General features: G+C 43.3%; 3 protein-coding genes across 3 annotated transcripts; 2 read left to right on the top strand and 1 right to left on the bottom strand.

The window, feature by feature from the left end:
• Positions 1-31: 31 nt before the first annotated feature.
• On the top strand, positions 32-2145 carry MYCFIDRAFT_65475 (uncharacterized protein; the record flags this gene model as incomplete). Its single annotated transcript, XM_007933152.1, has 5 exons — positions 32-46; positions 497-545; positions 602-693; positions 754-1027; positions 1085-2145. The coding sequence occupies 5 exons, from the start codon at positions 32-34 to the stop codon at positions 2143-2145; spliced, it is 1491 nt and encodes a 496-aa protein (XP_007931343.1).
• A 151-nt stretch (positions 2146-2296) lies between these two features.
• Positions 2297-4210, bottom strand: MYCFIDRAFT_44941 (uncharacterized protein; the record flags this gene model as incomplete). The annotated part of the gene is made up of 2 exons (XM_007933084.1): positions 2297-2488; positions 2615-4210. The coding sequence occupies 2 exons, from the start codon at positions 4208-4210 to the stop codon at positions 2297-2299; spliced, it is 1788 nt and encodes a 595-aa protein (XP_007931275.1).
• Positions 4211-5689: 1479 nt separating this feature from the next.
• On the top strand, positions 5690-6516 carry MYCFIDRAFT_44942 (uncharacterized protein; the record flags this gene model as incomplete). Its single annotated transcript, XM_007933085.1, has 2 exons — positions 5690-5893; positions 5941-6516. The coding sequence occupies 2 exons, from the start codon at positions 5690-5692 to the stop codon at positions 6514-6516; spliced, it is 780 nt and encodes a 259-aa protein (XP_007931276.1).
• Positions 6517-20435: the final 13919 nt, after the last annotated feature.

Here is a 20435-nt window from a genome sequence, read left to right as displayed (position 1 = left end):
ACATGTCTAACTTACCTGGAAGCACACTTTCATGAGATCCTCGGAGGTAAATATTGCAACAGTTGGATTCCAAGAGCAGAAGTCGCTCCCAAAACGATATCGCCTATTTAACTCACCCTGGAACCATGGCCGGCCTAGTTATTCCATCTTCCCCGCTGCGATATCATAGAACTAGAGTTCGCAGATCCAGGAGCTTGGGTCAAGGTAGGCTGACCACACCTCCTCTCCAGCAATAACTACGTATATCTCTTGCTATCTTTACAATTCCACCCAATTCTCAACACCCTTCATGAATGCCACCATGCGGCGTACTCTCCCCATACTATTTCTAGCAGCCAGCACTTACGCAGAAACAACCGGCTGCACAGTCGAGAACTTCAAAAAAACCTTGCCGGATGCGCGAGGAGTCAAGATTGTGGATATCTACGCTGAAGAAGTGAAGCAATGGAATCAATATGAGCTTGTCACGCCTGCGATACCTGCTTTGCCGGCGGAGATCAGGCCTATTGATTTCTGTAATGTGACGGTCGTGTATACGCATCCCGGTATGTTTGAACTTTGCACACAAGAAGAGGGGTGAATGTGCTGATGACAATGAAAGGACTCGGTGATAGTATACGTATCAATGTATGGCTTCCTTTGGAGGAGACGGAGTGGTCTGGCAGATTTTTGGGTCAGGGTGGTGGTGGTTGGGTAAGTCCAATCAATCAAAAATGCAACCTGCAAACTGAGACGCTGAACGTGTACGTATAGTGCGCTGGTAACGAGGGTGCTCTGGCTGCGGGAGTATCAATAGGTTTTGCGAGTGCAAACACGGATTCTGGGCATACTTTCTTTGGCGATTTCGGATTTCGCTCTTTGAACTCGTCGGAATGGGGTCTGATCAGTCCTGGAAATGTGAACTTGCATCTGCTTCAGAACTTCGGTTATAGATCTCTGGATGAAATGACGCAGATTTCGAAAGCTATCACCGAGCATTACTACGACAAGACGATTACGAGAGCGTACTGGAATGGATGCAGTACTGGTAGGTGACGTCCGTAGTTTGATGCTGGACATGATTGCTGACTGCTACATACTTCAGGTGGCCGACAAGGCCTTGTCCTTGCACAGCGATATCCGAAGCTTTATGATGGCATCCTAGCAGCTGCTCCAGCGATCAATTGGGTCACTTTCTTAGTTACCGAGCATTATGCTCATGTCAAGATGCACGAACTCAATTACGTCCCACCACCTTGCGAATTCAATGCAATCACAGCCGCAGCGGTGCAAGCCTGTGACAAACTCGACGGCATCGAAGACAACATCATCTCTGCCCCCGACCTCTGCAACTTCCAAGCAAGCTCCGTAATCGGCAAAAAATTCACCTGCGGCAAAGAACAACGCAAAATCTCCAAAAACGCCGCAGAAATCGCCCAAGCAGTCTGGACAGGTCCCATCCGCAAAGGAAAACCAATCTGGTACGGTCTCAACCCGGAAGTCCAACTGATGGGCTACGAACCCCTCTTCACCGGCCTCGCCAACACAAAATGCGACAAAACCAACAAAAACTGCAAAAGCGCCCCCTTCCCCATTTCCGCCGACTACCTCAAAACCTGGCTAATAAAAGACCAAACCTACGACATCACCACCATCGACGAAGCAGGTTTCGACCAACTCCTGAAAATCTCTCGCCAAGAATACCATTCCCTCATCGACTCCGCAGATCCAGATCTCCACGAATTCAAAGACTCCGGTGGGAAACTCTTGACCTGGCATGGTTTAACCGACCAACTCATCCCTCCAGGTGGAACGAAAGATTACTACGAACGCGTCAAAGCCGAAGTCCCAGATATCGATTCTTTTTTTCGACACTTTGAAGCGCCCGGGGTGGCGCACTGTTTCGGTGGGCGGGGGGCTATGCCCATTTTGGCGATGAATTCTTTGGTGCATTGGGTTGAGGGAGGCGTGGCGCCGGAATTTCTCGATGGGCAGAGTTTGCCGATGCCTGGTGCGCCTATGGAGAGTTTTAGGAATTTTACGAGGCCGATTTGTAGGTATCCGAAACATGCGGTGTACAAAGGTGGGGATGTGATGTTTGCGGGTTCGTTTAGGTGTGAGGAGGATTTTGGGGGGTTGGATCAGGGGGGACGGGATGAGTTGTGAGGGTGGGAAGGACATCGAGTGGCTAGGTTGATGGGCGGTTTGATGATGAGAAAGGTGGTTTGGGTAGCTAGAGGATTGTAGATTGTAGGACGGAGAGAAGCTATCGTAAAAGTATACGATGCTGTAAAGATGTCATGCTTTCCCTGGTTTTCTAATCGCCATCTTCATCCCTTGGCATGTTGACACCAAGCGACCTCATTAAGTTTCCCGCAGGTCCACTCATACCAGCCTGGCCCTTGAAGCTCTCAAGCATATTCTCCGCAAGACCCAAATCCACATCATTATAGTCTTCGTAATCATAGATCAATTCTTCGTCGCCAGGTCCGATTTCTTCTGCATCATCCTCTGCAAAGCTCACATTCTTCTCCGCAACCATGTTGGCCGGTCGAGGGGGACCGAAGAAGGGTCTGTCGGTGGCTGATGAGAAGGTGTCCAGCGCTTTGCCCTTGCCTTTGTCATTATTCTCGACTTTCTTGATCCTTCCATTGCTCAGATCGAGTGCGCCATGACCTTGGAGCTCTTCTCCCAGTGCTCGCAGGATTTCGCGGATTTCTTCATCTTCCTCGAGATCGCTTGCATCTTCGGCATCTTGTAGCGCTAATACGCGAGCTTCTGCAAGAAGACCGCTCTGTTCAAGCTGCTCTTTCGGCATGGCTTGTGTCTCACGCATGGCGTTCTCGAAATCCACGTCATCAATATCCGACTTCTCCGCTTTTAGGTCATCTTCTGAGTCCCCGTCCTCGCTACCGCTGATGTCGTCAATACCATCCACGCCAGCTTCGTCGTCTTTCATGAAGTCTTCGAAGCGTGACACCATCTTACGCAGATTTTCCTGTGCACCCTTATCTCCAAAGCCATCCTTAGTTGTCTGCTGACCAGATGCTGCTTTTCCCGAAAGTTCCTTCTCGAAGTCGTTGTAATCAATGTCAAGCCATTTCTCATCGCCCTCAGTCTTCGGCCAAGATGAGATTTCAGCATCGTCTGGCAGGACTTCCTCGCCGCTTTCGATATCCTCCAACAGCAGCTTCATCTCGCGCACTTCTCTATTGTCTTGATTCTGAGGATCGGATAGCAGTATCTCAAAGCCGCATGCAAGCTTCATGCCCACCATCACCTTCTCGTCCTGAAGCCTTGGAATGATGCCCGTCCATGCTGGAGGAGCATCGAAAATTTGACTCCGCAACTGAGCGAAGCCGACTTTGGTGAACTTGAGACTGACTGTGACGAAGTCTTCTGGTGCAAAGACTAGCGTGGCTGTATCTTTCGTGCTCAGTGGCTTTAGACTGATCGGATCACGCAGGTAGAACGCTTCAATAGCAGGAGAGATATAGGCAGGATTGCGGTGCAGAAGGTACGCAAGTCTTCTAGGAATTGTGATGAGACCGTTGTGCAGAGAAGAAGAGATAGCGTAAGGATACTCCCGTAGTCTGTGAAAAGCTTCCTGCTCTACAGCGCTTTCAATCAAAAGCTTGTCCGGGGTTTGGCGGATTATGTTGAGGGCGTCTTGCAAAGTCAGGTTTTGCGATGTCAAGCCATTTTCCAGTGGAATTATCTTGAGATGACCTGCATTCATCCAGACGCGGTTCTCAGCAATTTCTGGATTCAGCCACTTCGGTAGCGCATTCGCAGCTTCTATGAGGAGGAACTCGCCATCTGTGTCGTAAACTCGGATCCAGGCATTGGGAAACTGTGAGCTGAGCTCCCGCAGAAGCCAAACAATGAGCCACTCATCAGCAACCGAGTCGCCAAAGTCCGTCCTGCCCTTGAGAAACGGTGTGGCTTTTGACGCCTGCGAAATATCGGACCTGGCGAGATCTGGTCTTGGAAGGAGGTTGAGGTTAAAATGCTGCCGCTGCCAGATATAATCTCGGAGGTGCCTCTTCTTCAAATCGTTTGCTGCGCGAAGGATTTCGGTAAGCCTTGCTCGTATCGCTGAGGAGCTGTTCAATTTCTGGTCGATGACGTGAATGATACACTCCACGCAATCGTCTGGGAGGCGCCTCGGAAAGCCATCGAAGCCTTCGCCAAACCACTTCAAGCCGTCATCTGGGATCTGCGCATCCATATTTCGCGTTTTGGGTAATTCTCGACCGCCCGTAGCGCTCGTGTCTTGCTGTTCCAAGGTGATGTTTCAGTGTATATGCTGCATGAACGAGACGGAAAAGTGAGTGGAAAGAAGGAAAGAATGTTCGCCCTCGATCTCGGAAATACGTCGGCCCGAGCCATCCCTGGACCCACTTTTCGTCCGCCCAGACAATGCCTGCCTTCCTTCTTTCTCCTCTCCTTTCACATGAACAATGACCATCGCTCAGTACGCGATCCGAGAATCTGACGGCATGGCCGACTTTAGACTACCTAGGCTGTACGTTTGGAAGATATGCCAAGGGCATGTGGATGAATGGAAGAATGGCATTGTTGCACCATTCAGATAGCTCACGACTTGCGCGGCGACCAACTTCAGATTCCTCGATCTCCCACCTGAGATCCGTAACCGCATCTACAACCTGGTTTCGACTACCAAGAAGCTGCATGTGAGGACAACCGCGTGATTGCGTAACTTGTGTCGATGTGTCTCGAAGACACTAAAGCAACGCCACTGAAAAGGCTCGAATAAAGCGGTATTGTTAAAGAGTAAAGCACTCTAGCACAATTTTGCGGTTTTGATACATGGCGGTCACGGAACTTCTGAATGGCGGTTCCACATGCCAAGCCTACTCTCTCCAAACAAAGTCGGCACTCGTAGCAATCGAGGGCCCCCTCGCGGCCTAGAAGGGTGGTTGTAGAGGAGGTACGATGACACGCCGCCTGCATAGCGGACGGGTGTCGGTTGCGGAGCCCTCGTCGGCGACCCCCTGGAGTTCTATCCTTCTAAGGACGTAGCGACCGGAACCCGAGGGACGAGGGGAGTATAGGTCGCGCTTATCCTGTCGTTCGCACACCGTAAACGTACCGCCATCTGGAATTTTCCTGACCGCAATTTATAAAGACCGTTCTTTGTGTCAGCATGAACCCGAGAAGCTTCGTCGCACTCTTTGAGCCATGTCATTTTTCCAGACGAGTCCTCTCTTGCAGGACCACACCAGCTGGTATTCTATTCCCAGCATTACGAGGAAGCCCGCTATGTCATATGTGAAGTCTACCATCAAGCTATTTCGCGATATTCCATGCTCTTCGACGCGTCGGACGAGATCGATGGCTTGGTGGCAGTGCAAAACTGGTCGGATCGGGAAAGAGGTAGGCAAGGCCCGCGGAGAGGGAACATAGCATTAGCATCATCGCGGGTGTAGAGATCTCGTTGCGTAGTCAGAAAGAAGCAATGTTGATGAGGAGCGTATATAGAGATGCAAAAGAGGATTTGGCGTCGTGAGAGCTTGGCATGGCATGCTGATGTTGAAGTGAGGCCTCCAGCTGGCGGGAGATCGACAACCATGCCACGCGACAGTAGACCAGGATTAATGACGATCAATTGAGCTTCTCGGAACTTCATCACTTCTGAACACAGACATTTTCATCGTCAATAGAGAGATTGAAGCTTCACAGACTCATGATCCCTTCGAGCGAGATCCAAAACTTTGAGATTTTCAAAGACTGCTTGTCGACGACTATAATTTCAAGACTTGCCCCGGAAAGTGGCAAAGCATCAAAGAAGGTGAAGGGGAGAAGGAACGAGATAAAGCCGGTACGAGCAGTCGCAGCGGGGAATGAATATGGGAGCAATGACACGGCGGATTTGGCGGACTTCATAGAGGTGAGAGCCTTTCATTCGCCTACTAGATATCCACTGAAGAGGCATAGTATCTCGCAGAGGAGATCTTCCTCGCTCTACCAGCCGAGCTGCGAACGTTGTCATATGCTGCAGTGCAAGAGGACTCCGATCTAGCAGACCGCTACACATTGCCGATAGACACATCCTTATTGGAAAACTTGGCAAAGCCATTGCCTCTCACCATTGCAGATTCATTGACTTCGTACGGGCTGCTCCAGGATGAGATTGATTTGGAGAAGTTCTTGGAACCAGCTCTCACGGCCTACGTAACGGCAATGATTGCTGCACCGCCAGAGCATACTCCAGCTGTGATGGCATCCCGTCCAGAGGCCTGCGAGATCTGTGACCGAGGCCATCTTCCGCTGACGTACCATCATCTCATACCAAGGGCTGTGCATGCCAAAGCTGTCAAGCGTGGTTGGCACAAGGAATGGGAGCTGCAGAAAGTAGCGTGGCTATGTCGAGCGTGTCATTCGTTCGTACATAAGATCGCATCAAACGAGATGCTAGCGAAGGAGCTCTATAGCGTCGAGTTGCTGGTAGAGCGGGAGGATGTGCAGCGGTGGGCCTTGTGGGTGGGTCGCGTCCGATGGAAGGCAAGGTAGCATGAATCCTGATGGTCCTGCAGGCGGTCTGGCGATTGCTGGAATTATAAGCAGTTGTTAGAAGATTTTAGTGCCCGGCCGATCAGCCCCATATATAATTTCCGAGGCATTCCTTCGTAGATAACCGGATCTGAGAAGTGTTCATATTGCTAGCCAAAACAGGCATTCCGTAGACGCTAGGGTCCTTAACTTTATGTCGTCGAAACCCAATAGTATAGGGCCTATTTTCTATATAATAGGAGGTGTTGTAGGCGTTATTACGAGTGTCCTATAATACTTATTAACTCTAGTAATACTTATTAACTCTAGCTCTTTAATATAGCTTATCTTATCCCTATTTCTATAACCTATTAACTGCGCTATTCGCTGTTTAGTCCGTTAACCTAAGGCTCCTTTATACCGAAGAAATAGTTTAAATAGGTATAGCCCTTTATAACTAACTTCTAGAAGAAATACGAGGGCGCTCGTTATAAGGATAGGTTGTCGCAGCGGACGATATACTACTATCGTTGTCGGCGTAACTTTAATCGCAATCGAGAGCTAGGTATTAGTATCTATAAGGTAGAGTTTTATAAGGACTTATACGATATATCGATAGCTATAATCGCGGTATTTGATTAGAAGGCGGATAAGGAGCCTCGTAGCTATAAGATCGCTCGACTAGTCTAATACTTATCTAATAACTTAGTTATGTCTTTAAAAGAGGCTTTAGCTTCCTACGAGTCCTATTTAGGTAAATAGCCTTGCTATCTTAAGAGGTACTCCTTCTTGCCTTATCTAATCCGATGCTTTAGGATACGTTCTATAGACTACAGCTCTTCGCTATTAGCTAGTATGTCCTCGGATTTAGTAGGTGCTTTATCCCCTTCGCGTAGGTAGTACGGCTTAAGGAGGGATATATAGAAGGTATTATAGATAGTGTAATAAGGTAGAAGCTATAGTTAATAGGCCTAGGTGCCCCTAGGTTCTCGGATACGGAAAGGGCTAATGTACCTTAGTACGAGTTTAGGCCTTGTTTTGCTATTAGGCGAGGGGTGTTTGCGGATACGGAGGTTCTTCGTACTAAGTATAACTAGGTCGCCTTACTTAAAGGTTATTAGAAGGTAGTGTTTGTTATAGTAGGCCTTCTAATAGGCCTAGGCCTTTGCTAGTTTGTTAGCTATCTTAGCGTGAATTTCTTGTATCTTTTAAACCCTCTCGATAGCCGCTAGTGTTTTAGGGGCTTAACGCGCTTCCCTTTCCTTACGCTCGGCCTCGAGCGAGGTAAATGGATCTTGTAGTAAGGCAGCGTTTTAGCCTATTATAGCTATATATAGTAAAACCTTGGTTAATAAATATACGCTATTATTATATACAAATTCGGCCGGTTATAGGAGGTCGACCTATCTATTAGGGTCCTTATTAATATAGCTTCGTAAGTATTGCTATAGCGTAGCATTCTGCCTATCGGTCTAACTATCTATTTGTAGATAGAATGCTATAGATAGGCGATGCTTAAGTCTTAGCTATAGGCAAATCTTACTCTAATAGTAAGATATAAATGTCGAGCCTCGATCGGAGACTATCCCCTTAGGGGTCCCCTAATAGCTATAGAAGATATTATTCTATAGCGACTTAGCTAGGTTAATAGCCGTCTAATCCTTTCGGGCAGGAATGTAACGAGCGCCCTTAGTAAACTAGTCTACGACAACTAGGATAGCATTATATATATCCTTACTGCCCCTACGCTTAGTAGGCGGAAGGCCTATAATAAAATCTATTATAAGCTTAACAAATAGCTTCTTTAGAATAGGGAGTAAAGACAACTCGCTAAATAGTAAGTATTTCGGTACTTTAACTCGTTAATATACGGCATACGTGTTTACGTAGTCCTTTATATCCCGCTTACTATTTAGCTAGTAGTATATACGCGATAGTAGCTCGTACGACCTCTCTATACTATAGTAACCGGCAAGCTTACTATTATAGTATCGCTTAAGAAGTTCTTATCGGATCGAATATTTAGCGGGGACATAGTATCTACCCTTAAACTTTAAATAACCTTTGTTATCGATCGACTAATTGTTACTCTTGCTAGTTCGAGTCTTTTGCCTACTTATAAGCCTATCGATACGTTTAGTAGCAAAGGCGTCCCTTTACTAAGTACGTAACAGCTCGTCTATAAACGATTAACTATCCCTATTCGCAAGGTTATTTAATAGTACCCTCGCTATTAAACGAGGTACGCATTATATATATCTAATAGCACTAGTAGCCGGATTAACTGTATTAGTGCTTTAATCGCTATTACTATATATAGCGATATCGACTAGGGAGTTATTATAACTTCTCCTATCTATATCCTTAGCCCTTACCTTAATACGCACTATTAATATAGCAAGAGTATTAATATGCTTTAAGCTGTTACGGAGTTCGGTAAGCCGCTTATCCTACGCTTGCTTATTAATAATACAGGCTATAGCAATCTTATACTATAGGGTTAGAAATAAAGAATTAATAGATTGCTAAGTCCCGCTATCGTAATTAGGTCGCCTCGATAGGCTATTAGTAGGGTTGCTTACGCCTAGCCGATATAATATATTAAAATCAAACCTAGCGAAGTAGACGGCCTATCTAGCCTATCGACCTATAACCCTTATAACCTTCGTAATCCTACGGAGGTTGTTATAGTCCGTATAGACCTAAATAGTATGCTATACACTATCGAGATAGTAGCGCTAGTACTTAAAGGCTTCTACGATTACTAAGAGCTCTTGCTCGTAGGTCTCGTAACGACGCTCTATATCGATTATCTTTTGTAAGAAGAAGGCAATTAGGTGCTAGTAGGTGTTATTAGCCTACTATAATATAATAACGGATATAGCGAACTATAAAGCGTTAGTCTTAATACGGATTTGCCTACTTAGCACGAAATAGTACAATAAGGGGACTTTAGTAAAGCGTTGCTTTAAACCGTTAAAAGCGGCTTGTGCTCTATTAGTCTATTTAAACTCTCTAGTTAGGTTAGCCTTAGTTTTAGTAAGCTTAGTTAGGGGTATTATATGCCGTAAATAGCTCTTAATAAAGCGACGATAGAAATTAGCGAAGCCGAGGAATAATTGAAGCTCTTTAATACTAGTAGGGGTTAGCTACTTAGTAATAGTCTTAATCCGATTAGGATCGGCCTTAATACCCTTAGTTAATACGAGGAAACTTAGAGTGTGTGTCTAGGTGTTAGGGTCTATTACGTGCCTAATACCTAAGGCTGCAACTGCTGCACTTTATCTTTAGACTTTCCGTAGATAGTCCTTCTTCTAAATTATTAGTTACATTAAGTGGTTATAAGCCCCCTACGTTTCCAACGCATTCTACACGTTTTCTAATAGTCAATCCGACTGCTACGTAGATAGCGCTTGTTACTAAAAATTGCGCCGATACTAATATCGTCGCCGCCGCCGCCGCCCTCGAGTGTTCTAGTAGGTGCTAGACTCGAGTCGGCTACTATTAGTGTTAGCTGTCCGCTATACCGGTTTCTAACATTAGTATTAGCTGTCCGCTATACTAGAATATAGGCGCGCCTATCGGCCGCTCCTTTCTATATTATCGCCGTCGCTGTCTGCAATAGCTCCCCCTATAACCTCTAGCGCTTATATAAGCAACATCCCCAAGCTAAAGAATAAGGAGAATTACCTATTATAGTCGTACGCTGCTAAAGGCGCCCTTAAAGGTATGTCGGTATAGCGCTATATACAAGGCACCCGCTAGCGACCTCTTTCTAAGGCCTCTAGTAAGTCTTCTAAGGAGTTTAAAGACCGCTAAGATAAATAGGACTCTAAAGATCAAACGGCACGTACCTAGATCTTTGCTAACTATATTAGTAATATTCAACAATTACTGCTTAGTCTGTCTATATTCTAGGAAGTGTAGGACTTCCTTAAGAAGAAATATACTAGTAAAGGTAGGTCTACTAAATTCATGCTCTACTAGGAATATATTACCCTTCGCTACGATAGCAAGGACGTTAAAAAGTTCTGCAATAAGTATAAGAAGAAGCTTAGTGCCTTAAAGGACACTAAATTGGCTATTAGCTAGTATTAGGCTGTCTATATGTTTATTATATAGATCTCTCTATTCTACGAGGCTTTCGCACAGATACGCCGTAAGCAAATACGCGCCTTAGAATATACTATTAATAACAGCACCCTTAACAATATTATTAGCGCGTTGCTTAATAAGAATGTAGCTTAACTAAACTAGGCCTAATATAATAGTTTCTTTAGTCTCTAGCGCTAGCAACTACAAGGCAATAGCAATAGTCGAGGTAACTCGAACCGTAGCGGTCGTAGTAGCCGCGGAAACAATAACAACAATAACGGTCGAGGCCGCGGTAGAAGCAACTAGAATGGTTATTAGTCTAACCGTAAGAAGTGCGCCTATTATTAGAGGTTATACCCTTCTAACCGATACTATACTAAGTACTCTTACCTAAAGGAGGAAGACCGACTGCGTCGTAAATAGCAGAAGGCTAAGAAGAAGGGGGTGCAGCAATAGCAATAGTAGCAGCGTGGACTGACTGTATAGCAATAATAGCAATAACCGCTATCTAGTTAGAATAGTGCTTAGGGGCTGTATGCGGCTAATGCTACCCCGGGGGTGTTATTAGACCTAAGCTAAAATTACGCCTTTACTGCAAACACTATAGTTACTATTAGCGACTAGGTTTCTACGGCTCTTACTGCTAGTACTCGTACTACTAATTAGGTTGTCGACTTAGGTACTAGCATATATATAGTTAATAACCCTTTATTGCTTATTAAATACGAAGGCTGTTACATTCCTGTCCGGTTTAGTAGCAACACGAAGCACGCTACGATAGTTGGTATAGCCTAGACTAAGGTTGTTAATAAGCGTAGTGTAAGCAGCATGAAGCTGTCTAATATACTGTATATTCTAGGTCTAGCAGCTAACCTTCTGTCTACTAAGAAGCTTACCGATAAGGGCTGTTTCTATCGGAATAACAAGCGAGTGCTGTTTACTGTTATTAACGGCTCTGAGGTTACTGTTGCTTAAATATACCGAAAGAATAGTCTCCCCTATCTGTATATACTAACCTCTAGACCGGATAGCTAGGTTGTTGCGCTTCTATCGAAGAAGGGGGTACTAACGGGTACAATAGAAGAGTAGTATCTACGATATAGCTATATCCATTACCGCAAGCTGTTACGAATAGAAGCTAAGGGTCAGATTGTTATTACTAGAAACAAGACCGACTTCCGTAACTGTATCGCTTGTCGTATAGCAATGTTATATAAGGAATACAACCGACTGCTACGAGTGCGACCGTCTACTATTTACTACATTGTCTGTATAGATGTAGTTACTATTACTAACCCTAGTCTACTACAAGAACGCTACTTTACGTTGTTTACGTGCGCAAAATCAGCCTATCGACACGAATATACTAGCTCGCTAAAGTTAGGGGCTATAGTAGCAATTAAGGACTACCGTATATACGTCCGTATACAAACTAGCTATTCGATCCCAATCTACCGCCTCGATAGAGGGAGTAAGTACGGCGGAAATTAGCTATTAAGCTAGGCTCGTGATTAGGGCATTATACTACAGGTTATAGTACCTTATTCTTCCACTTAGAATAGCCTAGCTAAGGTTAGCAACTATATCGTATATACGACCGCTTAGAAGATAATGCTCTATGCGAATTTGCTAAAGGCCCTATAGCTATATATAGTCGCTACTGTAATATAGGTTCTTAATATCACTCCTAGAACCTTAGAAGGCCTTAGTCCCTATACTATTGTAGCTAGGGAGCTTAATTGGTCTCGGAAGCAGCTACGCCTTTAATACCTTCGAGCCTATAGCTATACTACTATTGTCTACGACTATAGTATAGCTCGTAGCAAGAAGTTTAACGCTCGTAGAAAGCTTAGCAAACTAGTTAGTTATACGAAGGACTTAGTAGACTCTAGCAAATACATAATCTACTTGTCTAACGAACACAAGGTTGTTACCTTGAAGGATGTCTAGTTTATTAAGTTAGGGGACGACAAGCTATCGCTTCTAGAGGGTATAAACCTATACGCCAATCCTAACGACCTAGCTAAGAACGAGTTTGTTACACTCGAGTCTATTATGCCGGCTTTGTTTAATTCTATAAGCAACGAGGCACCGTCGCTATAGGAAGCCGCTAGTATAGTCTAGTAGCTTCTAGCCTAGTAAGAAGAGCCTCTAGACGAACCTATATAGGAAATAGCTAATAAGGTCGCTAATCCGTTGCTAATCGATAACGACCTTCTAGACGTTCAACTACTAGCTTTAAGTAATAAAGATAGCTTTTAGTTAGCCGAGGAAGAACTAGCGTACGATCCTTACGCTAAGAAGGGCGAGCCTAGCTAGTTGCCGGAGTTTGAGCGACTAAATACTATAGGCGCTCGTTTAATACGTACTACTCGAAGCAATAAGTTAGTACGAGAGCTATTGCGTAGATACCTAGCCGATGCTAGTGTTAATCGATCGACTCGCCGTAGCCTAGCTAACATGCTAATAGCCTATATAAAGGGCTTTATAGCCTCCTACTACATTGCTAAGCAGTCCGACAAGCCTAAAGAAACTATTCCTATTCCGAAGAGCTACAAGGAGGCGACTTAGTTACTATATTAGCCGCAATAGAAGGAGGCCTATAAGGCTAAATACAAGTTACTAATTAACAATTATATATAGGTTTATGTATCTCGGTTAGAGGTGCTAGAAGGTCGCAAGGTTGTCCGTAGCCGATAGGTGTTTACTATTAAGCGTGACGCTAATAGCAAGGTAAGCCGGTTTAAGGCTCGATAGGTCGTCCGTAGTTTTATACAGGTTGAAGGACAGGACTATAATAAGACCTATGCGGCTATAGCTAAGCTGTCTACGCTGCGAGCGCTGTTTGCACTAATCGCTTATTACGACCTAGAGGCTAAGCAGTACGATATTCTAACGGCCTTCCTTAATGCGCTTATCGGTAATAAGTATAAGATCTACGTCGAATAGCTATACGGTTTTAAGGACCGTAGTAGAAAGGGCATGGTTTGCCTATTGCTAAAGGCACTATATAGTCTAAAACAGTCGCTAATGCTATAGTACGAAGAGCTTCGAAAGTACTTAAAGAGCCTAGACTTTATACCGATAATAGCTAATGTGTGTGTGTTTAAACACGTCGTTAGCGGCTCTATTATTGTTATCTATATCGACGACATAATTATTATCGCCTATAGCCTATTAGCACTAGAAGCAGTTGCTTAGTTGCTAAAGGACCGTTTTAATATGCGAGAACTAGGCGACCTATACTACTATCTCGGCATGCGGATTATCCGTGACCGCGGTTAGCGCACTATTTACGTCGTTTAAGATGCCTATTTAAATAGGCTTAGTAAGAAATATAGTATGCGTGGCCGTGTCGGTCTAGCTACTCTAATAGCGCCTCGCTATATTAAGACGTCTATTTAACGCGCACCTAAGGGCTATACAGCTAGTGCCGCCTTTAAGACTTAGTATTAAGAAGGTATTAGTAAGGCACTGTAGCTAGCTATAATTACACGACCTAATGCTTGCTACACTATAGGCCTATTGTTACGATTTATTTCTAACCCGACCGAGGAGCATTATGCCGCGCTTCTTTAGCTAATTAAGTACCTAGTTAGTACTCTAAGCCGTAGTATGCGCTTTTAAGGCAATTAGAACGAGGCTAACGACCTCAAATTCGCTAGTTACTATAACGCCTTATAGGCTAATAATCCAGTTACTCGTCGCTCTATAGGCGGCTTCTACTTTACTATCGTAGGCGGACCTCTGTTGTATAAGTCCGGCCGCTAGACGCTTATTACACTGTCGTCAACTGAAGCTAAGTATATCTAACTTACTATAGGGGCTAAGGAAGCAGTTGCCTTAGCTCGTTTACTAAAGGAAATTGGCTACAAGGGCTATATCCTTCTAGTTACGCTCTATAAGGACAATTAGTCCGCTATCGCTATTACTAAGTCTACTGTTAATAGCCGCACAAAGCATATAGATGCTCGTGTCTACTACATTCGAGAGAAGATTGCTAATAGTACCATTATCGTCTAATAGGTTAGCATATATAATTAGATAGCCGATGGCTTTACTAAGCCGCTTAACAAGATCAAGCACGGCCGCTTTGTTAAACAACTAAACCTAGTAGATTGTAGGGCCGCCATTAAGAATGCTGCAAAGCCAGCTATTAAGTACTAAAGGGCCCTTATTTGCTTTGTATAGATATGAGAATAGTCTAGTTTGTTTACCTGTTTTGTTTGATTACCTAATACCCTCCTGTTTGCTTTGCCAACTGAATAGCTAATGTGTTTGTTTCATTCTATAGCGATATGTACGTACTAAGGGGGTGACTTGGAGTGTCTAGGTGTTAGGGTCTATTACGTGCCTAATGCCTAAGGCTACAACTGCTACACTTCATCTTTGGACTTTCCGTAGATAGTCCTTCTTCTAAATCATCAGTTATATTAAGTAGGAAGCTAAGGAAGGGCACCTCTTTAGTAGCGAAGGTGTATTTAGAGGGTTTGTAGTATAAGCTATAGGCCCGTAGGCGGTCGAGTACCTTACGTACGGTAGCCTAATGTTCCGCAATATTAGGTAAGTATATATAGACTAGGATATCGTCTAGATAGACTACGTAGAGGTAGTCTAATAGGCCTAATAGGGCCCGATTAATATAGGACTAGAATGTTATAGGGGCATTAGCTAGGCCGAATAGTATAACTAAGTACTTAAAATAGCTATAGCGAGTATAGAAGGCCGTCTTCTATTTATTACCCTTACGAATACGAATGCGGTAATAGGCGTCCTTAATGTCTAATATAGTATAGAAGTAGGCGCTAGAAAGGCGATCGAGGGTCTTATTAATAAGCGGAAGTAGATAGCGGTCGTTAATAGTAACAGCATTAAGCCCTCTATAATTAATATACAAACGTAGGCTACTATCCTTCTTTAGTACGAATAGGATAGGTGCACTAGTAGGGCTGTTACTATACTAAATCCGACTATTAGCTAGGTTCTTATCTAGGTACTTACGCAATATAGTAAGCTCTCGCTTACTAAGGTTATAGAGGGGACTAAAAGGGACCTCCTTGCTCTATATAATATCGATCTTATAGTCCGTTTCTTTAAACATAGGCAACGTCGATGCTAGGTAGTGTTTAAATACGTTAATATAGGTCTCGCGAATAGGCTATAGGATGCGAGCGAGTTAATTAGGGTCTATACTATTAGGGGGCACAGGTTCATCGTTATTACTACCGAGTAGGTCGGCAGTCGGATTAGCTAAGGCGGAGGCTAGTGTTAGGTTGCTAATAAATAGGACCCTAATATCGTTAGGGTACTCGCTAGCGTCGATATACTTAATGTCCTCTTTCCTAGCGATTCTAAATTGCTACTATTAGCTGCCTAAGTCTATAACTATAGTATAGTATTTAAGAACAGGGTTGCTAATAACAATATCGGATAGGAGGTTGTCTATATCTACTACGTAGGCAGTGAAATCTAGTAAGCGTTTATTGCCGAGGTCGTCTTTTAGAACTATAGGAATATAATAGGCTCTATAGGTTAAGTGCCGAGCGTTATTAAACTAAGCAAGGGTTAGCATATTAGTTCTAGGCAATTGTCGGAGGTCTAATTGCTTAGCTAGGCGATAGCTAATAAGGGCACTAACTAAATTTCCTAGGTCTAGCATAACCTTAGTTCTATAATTATTGCTATACGTATCCTATATAAGACAGGTGCGTATAATAGCTAGCACAATATCGATAGTCTTACGCTGTATAAGGCTAACAGTTAGTGCGGCGCTTATTCTTTTTTCGACTAATTAGAAGGACCGATAGGGGTAGCGTTAGCGGCTAAAAGGTGCTTTCGGTGTTTAGCGATAGTATAGTCGATTCGGGCCTAGTCCTTAGGTTTGTCGCATTAGCCTAGTAAATAGCTAGTGCTATTATAATTAAAGCACTTCAATCCGGTTAGTAGATTGCCGTAGCTGTTATTATTATTAGCAGAGCGGTTAGCATTATAGGGATACGAGCCCCTTCTACGGCCCCTATCGCGGCCTCCTCTATATAGCCGTCGGCTACGACCTCTTCTACGGTCGTTATTACTGTTCCTATTGTTAGCATTGTTGTTCTAGTAGGAACCTTAGTTTCCTCCGCGGCTACGATAGGTAGCTAGGCGTATCTTAGATTCTAACCGTTATTAGAGCTAAATAGCTCGTTTAGCTATTTCTACTTCGACTATAAACTAAATGCGTATTAGATTAGCCTGTTTAAATATACGGCGGCGGTCTAATTTAAGGACTAATTCCTATCTTAGTTTAGGTCGTATCTTAGATATCTAGATAGAGTCGGTCTTAGGTAGCAAATCGTCCTTAAGGGTCTTTAGATAGGCCTCGAAGGATCGGGAGGTCTAGTCGGCCTTTTGTTTAGCACGTAGGTATTAGTCTTAGGCGTGCTGCTAGCGCAATATAGGGTTCCTAAGGGTGTTTAGTATAATAGTCTTGTAGTCTTGCTACTAAATAGCGGTCTAATTATTAAGGGAGTCAAAATAGTTATCCTAGGTATGCTTTAGGTTACTATTGATATACTATATAGTATAAACAACTAGGGAGTAGTCGTCTAGTAGCGCTCTTAGTGCGTTACGCTAGTTAAGTTTATAGTTACGAATATAGTCGTTATACTACTTTCGACTAGAGCTATTAAATATAGTACAATCCTTAAGCTTCGTATCCTTCTTCTATACGGAAGGTCCTACTACTAGTTCCGGTTTAGTAGTAGTTGTTAGGGCTTCCTATAGGCGGCGAATCTCGAGGAGATTATCCTTTAGCTATTGTTTCTAACGCAAGGTAGCGAGCCTGTTTTAGGTAGCTTCTTAAAGTCTCGCTACTAGCTAGGGCCCGAAGGCTAGTTAGCTATATCGACGGTTAACAATATTGCTAAGAATATCGTTAACGGGCAACGATAGGTTATCCCCTTCGATTATAGGTTCTTTAGTAGGCCCTCTAGTAGGCTCCTTAGTAGGTACCTTAGTAGGAGGCACTTTAGTAGGCACTTTAGCAGGCACTATACTACTAGCGTTGTCGTTGCTAGCGCTACTAGCGGCAGTACGGTTATTGTTTCGTAATAAGCCGGCTATTATAATAAGGGGTAGCACCGATAATATATTATAGGCCCCTAAGATACGGATGTAGCGGAATTAGTAGATATTGGCTTAGTGCGATTAATTTAGTATAATAGGCCGTATAGAAGGCCTTGCTTGATAATTAGTACGGTTGTTTTAATAGAATAGTACGTATAGGTCCCGTTCTTTAAGCGTAATATAGTTAAATCGATAGTTTTCGTAGCTATACCGCTAAAAGCTTAAAATAAGGACTATCTAGCTACTGCCCTTAAAGGGTAGATTGAATACTATATAAGAAGGGTTATATTAGCAGGTAGATAGGGTAGTAGTGGGTACAGGTAGTATTCGATAGAGATCTAAGAGGAGAGGGAGGAAGGTAGGCTAGTTAGCCTAACGCTAAGCGCTAAGCCCTACCTAAGGCATTAAGACCCTAGCTTTACTCGAGCCTAGTTATATACTAATTACGTATAACCTCTTTAGTCCTAACAGAAGGGTACTAATATAGGTCGTCTTGCTATTATTAGAGCGTACTATACAAAGAAAGGTATTATAAAGTAGTCTATAAAGAAGAATATAAAGAGGGTGTTCCTAACTAAGAAGGGCAATATTCGATTATAGCTAGACAACCTTAATCGTTATCTCGGCCCTCTTATAGACGATATTATAGACGTAGGACTTTCCTATAAGGCTCTCTCTATTCGTATAGAGGCATTCTAGTATAAGGGTGTTATATAGCGGGCCGACTAGTAGCGTAAGTTGCTAAATAGTAGTATTGCTAGTAATATAGGTTCCTATTTCTTCGGAGCTAGTAGTGCCTTAGGTATTAGCTTTCCGGCTTTCTTCCTAATACACAAATTTCGATAGTAACGACTAACTGTCTATATATAGTTATTTCTCTTCGATGCGACCTATAAAACGTCCGATAATAACTTCTACCTATTTATAGTCTATATCCGTAATGCCTTCGGCTCCTAGATACTAGAGGGGCATATATTGCTATAGAGCTAGCGAGCAAAGCTAATTAAGGCTAGGCTTTAAGTATTAAAGAAATAGGTACCCGGCTAGAAGCCTATAGTAGCTATAACTAACGACTCGGCTTAAGAACAACGCGCTATTCGACTAGCATTTAAAGAGGAGGCTATAACTATATATCTCTATTAACGATACGCTAAAGAGACCTTCCTACGACACTTCCCCGAGAAGTAGTATCTATAGGTTTAGCGGCTGTTTTCCTATACGATTTACTACGCCCGTAGTAACGTAGAAGTTATCGATACTATCGATAGAATCGTATAGGAATTAAGAGACAAATACGCCTCGGATAAACAGGTACAATACCTCCTTAATAACTAGCGTAAGAAGTCGTATCTATAGGCGACTTAGGTACGGCTAGGAAGCCCTCTTTTAATATAGGTCCGGATAACATCGCCTCTCGAAGGCTATTACAATGCTATTAAATACGATAAGAGGAAAGAGATAGTCTAGCTGTCTATATATAGCACTATAGTCGAGCTAATAACAATTAACGCTCGATTGTTATAGAAGGCAGACCTTTAATTATACCGGGTTAGAAAATCTACTAACTTCTAGAAGGTTAAAGAGATACTATTCTTCGAGCGGCTTTAACCTCTAGCGGCTTAGGACCTTGTTAGAAAGCAGCTATTAATCGTAGAAGAGTATAAGGCAAAGGGCCTACTAACCTACTATAGCCTTGTGCTATATAATAGACAGGAGCCGGCTCCGGCTTACTATAACTGCCTTCCGTAGTTTTAAACCTACCTACCTTATTACTATATCCTTAGGTTCTACCTGTTTGTTACGCTATTAACACTCTAGCAATAACAGGTATACGTTAATTAGTATACTAGCTTTAATTCTATAAAGATAAGCCTATATTAAAAGCAGCGAGATAGCGATTAGTTATAGCTAGAAGGCTACGAAGATACGCGGAAGCTATAGACTATAAAAGATCTATATCTTCGTAATTTAAGGTCGCACTATAATAAGGCCGCCGAGGGCCTATTTTAATACTTCTATTATATTCGCGATAATAAGACCGTTAATCTAGTAGTACGCGATAGCTATATACGCGGCTTCCTTCGTAAGGTTAAGGATACGCTATATAGCCTTACTAACTACTCCATTACTAATTACTACGAGAGCGGCGCCCCTAAGGTTACTTTTATAAGTAAGCGGCTGCGGTAGTAGACCTTATACCTTCTAGCGCAGCCGACGACTCTAACTCGATCGATAATAATAACCTTCCGAGCGCTAGCTATAGCGCGGCCGCCGCGATAGCGATAATAGCGTACTAATTAGGCTCTATTATCGTTACTTACGCGCTTTTACTTCGAGCCGCCGCTACGTTGCGAGTTGTTGCTAAATATATAGTCGGTATAGCCTATAGATATCGACTTAGTTAAAAAGGTAGATTTAACTAGCGATACGCCTCGAGCGTCGAATACGTCCTTTATCGACCTTATAACGCCTTAAAGACCTTCTAGAGTTATAAACCTCGGATTAGAGCGAATAGTAGCTTCTAAATATAACTAGATAGACAACGACGACGCGATACGTAAGATAAAGGGTAAGAGAAGGACTTCTAATTAATATAGTAATAGTAGTAAGAGGTAGAGATAATATAGCGATAGTAATAATAGGTAGAGTTAATATAGCGATAGCAATAGTAATAGTAACGTCAAGTTAATATAGCGATAGCAATAGTAATAGCAACGTTAAAACAGCGACTATATATA

This window comes from Pseudocercospora fijiensis, assembly GCF_000340215.1.
Source record: "Pseudocercospora fijiensis CIRAD86 unplaced genomic scaffold MYCFIscaffold_10, whole genome shotgun sequence".
Lineage (NCBI taxonomy): Eukaryota > Fungi > Ascomycota > Dothideomycetes > Mycosphaerellales > Mycosphaerellaceae > Pseudocercospora > Pseudocercospora fijiensis.
This window is presented reverse-complemented; position numbering and strand designations above follow the sequence as displayed.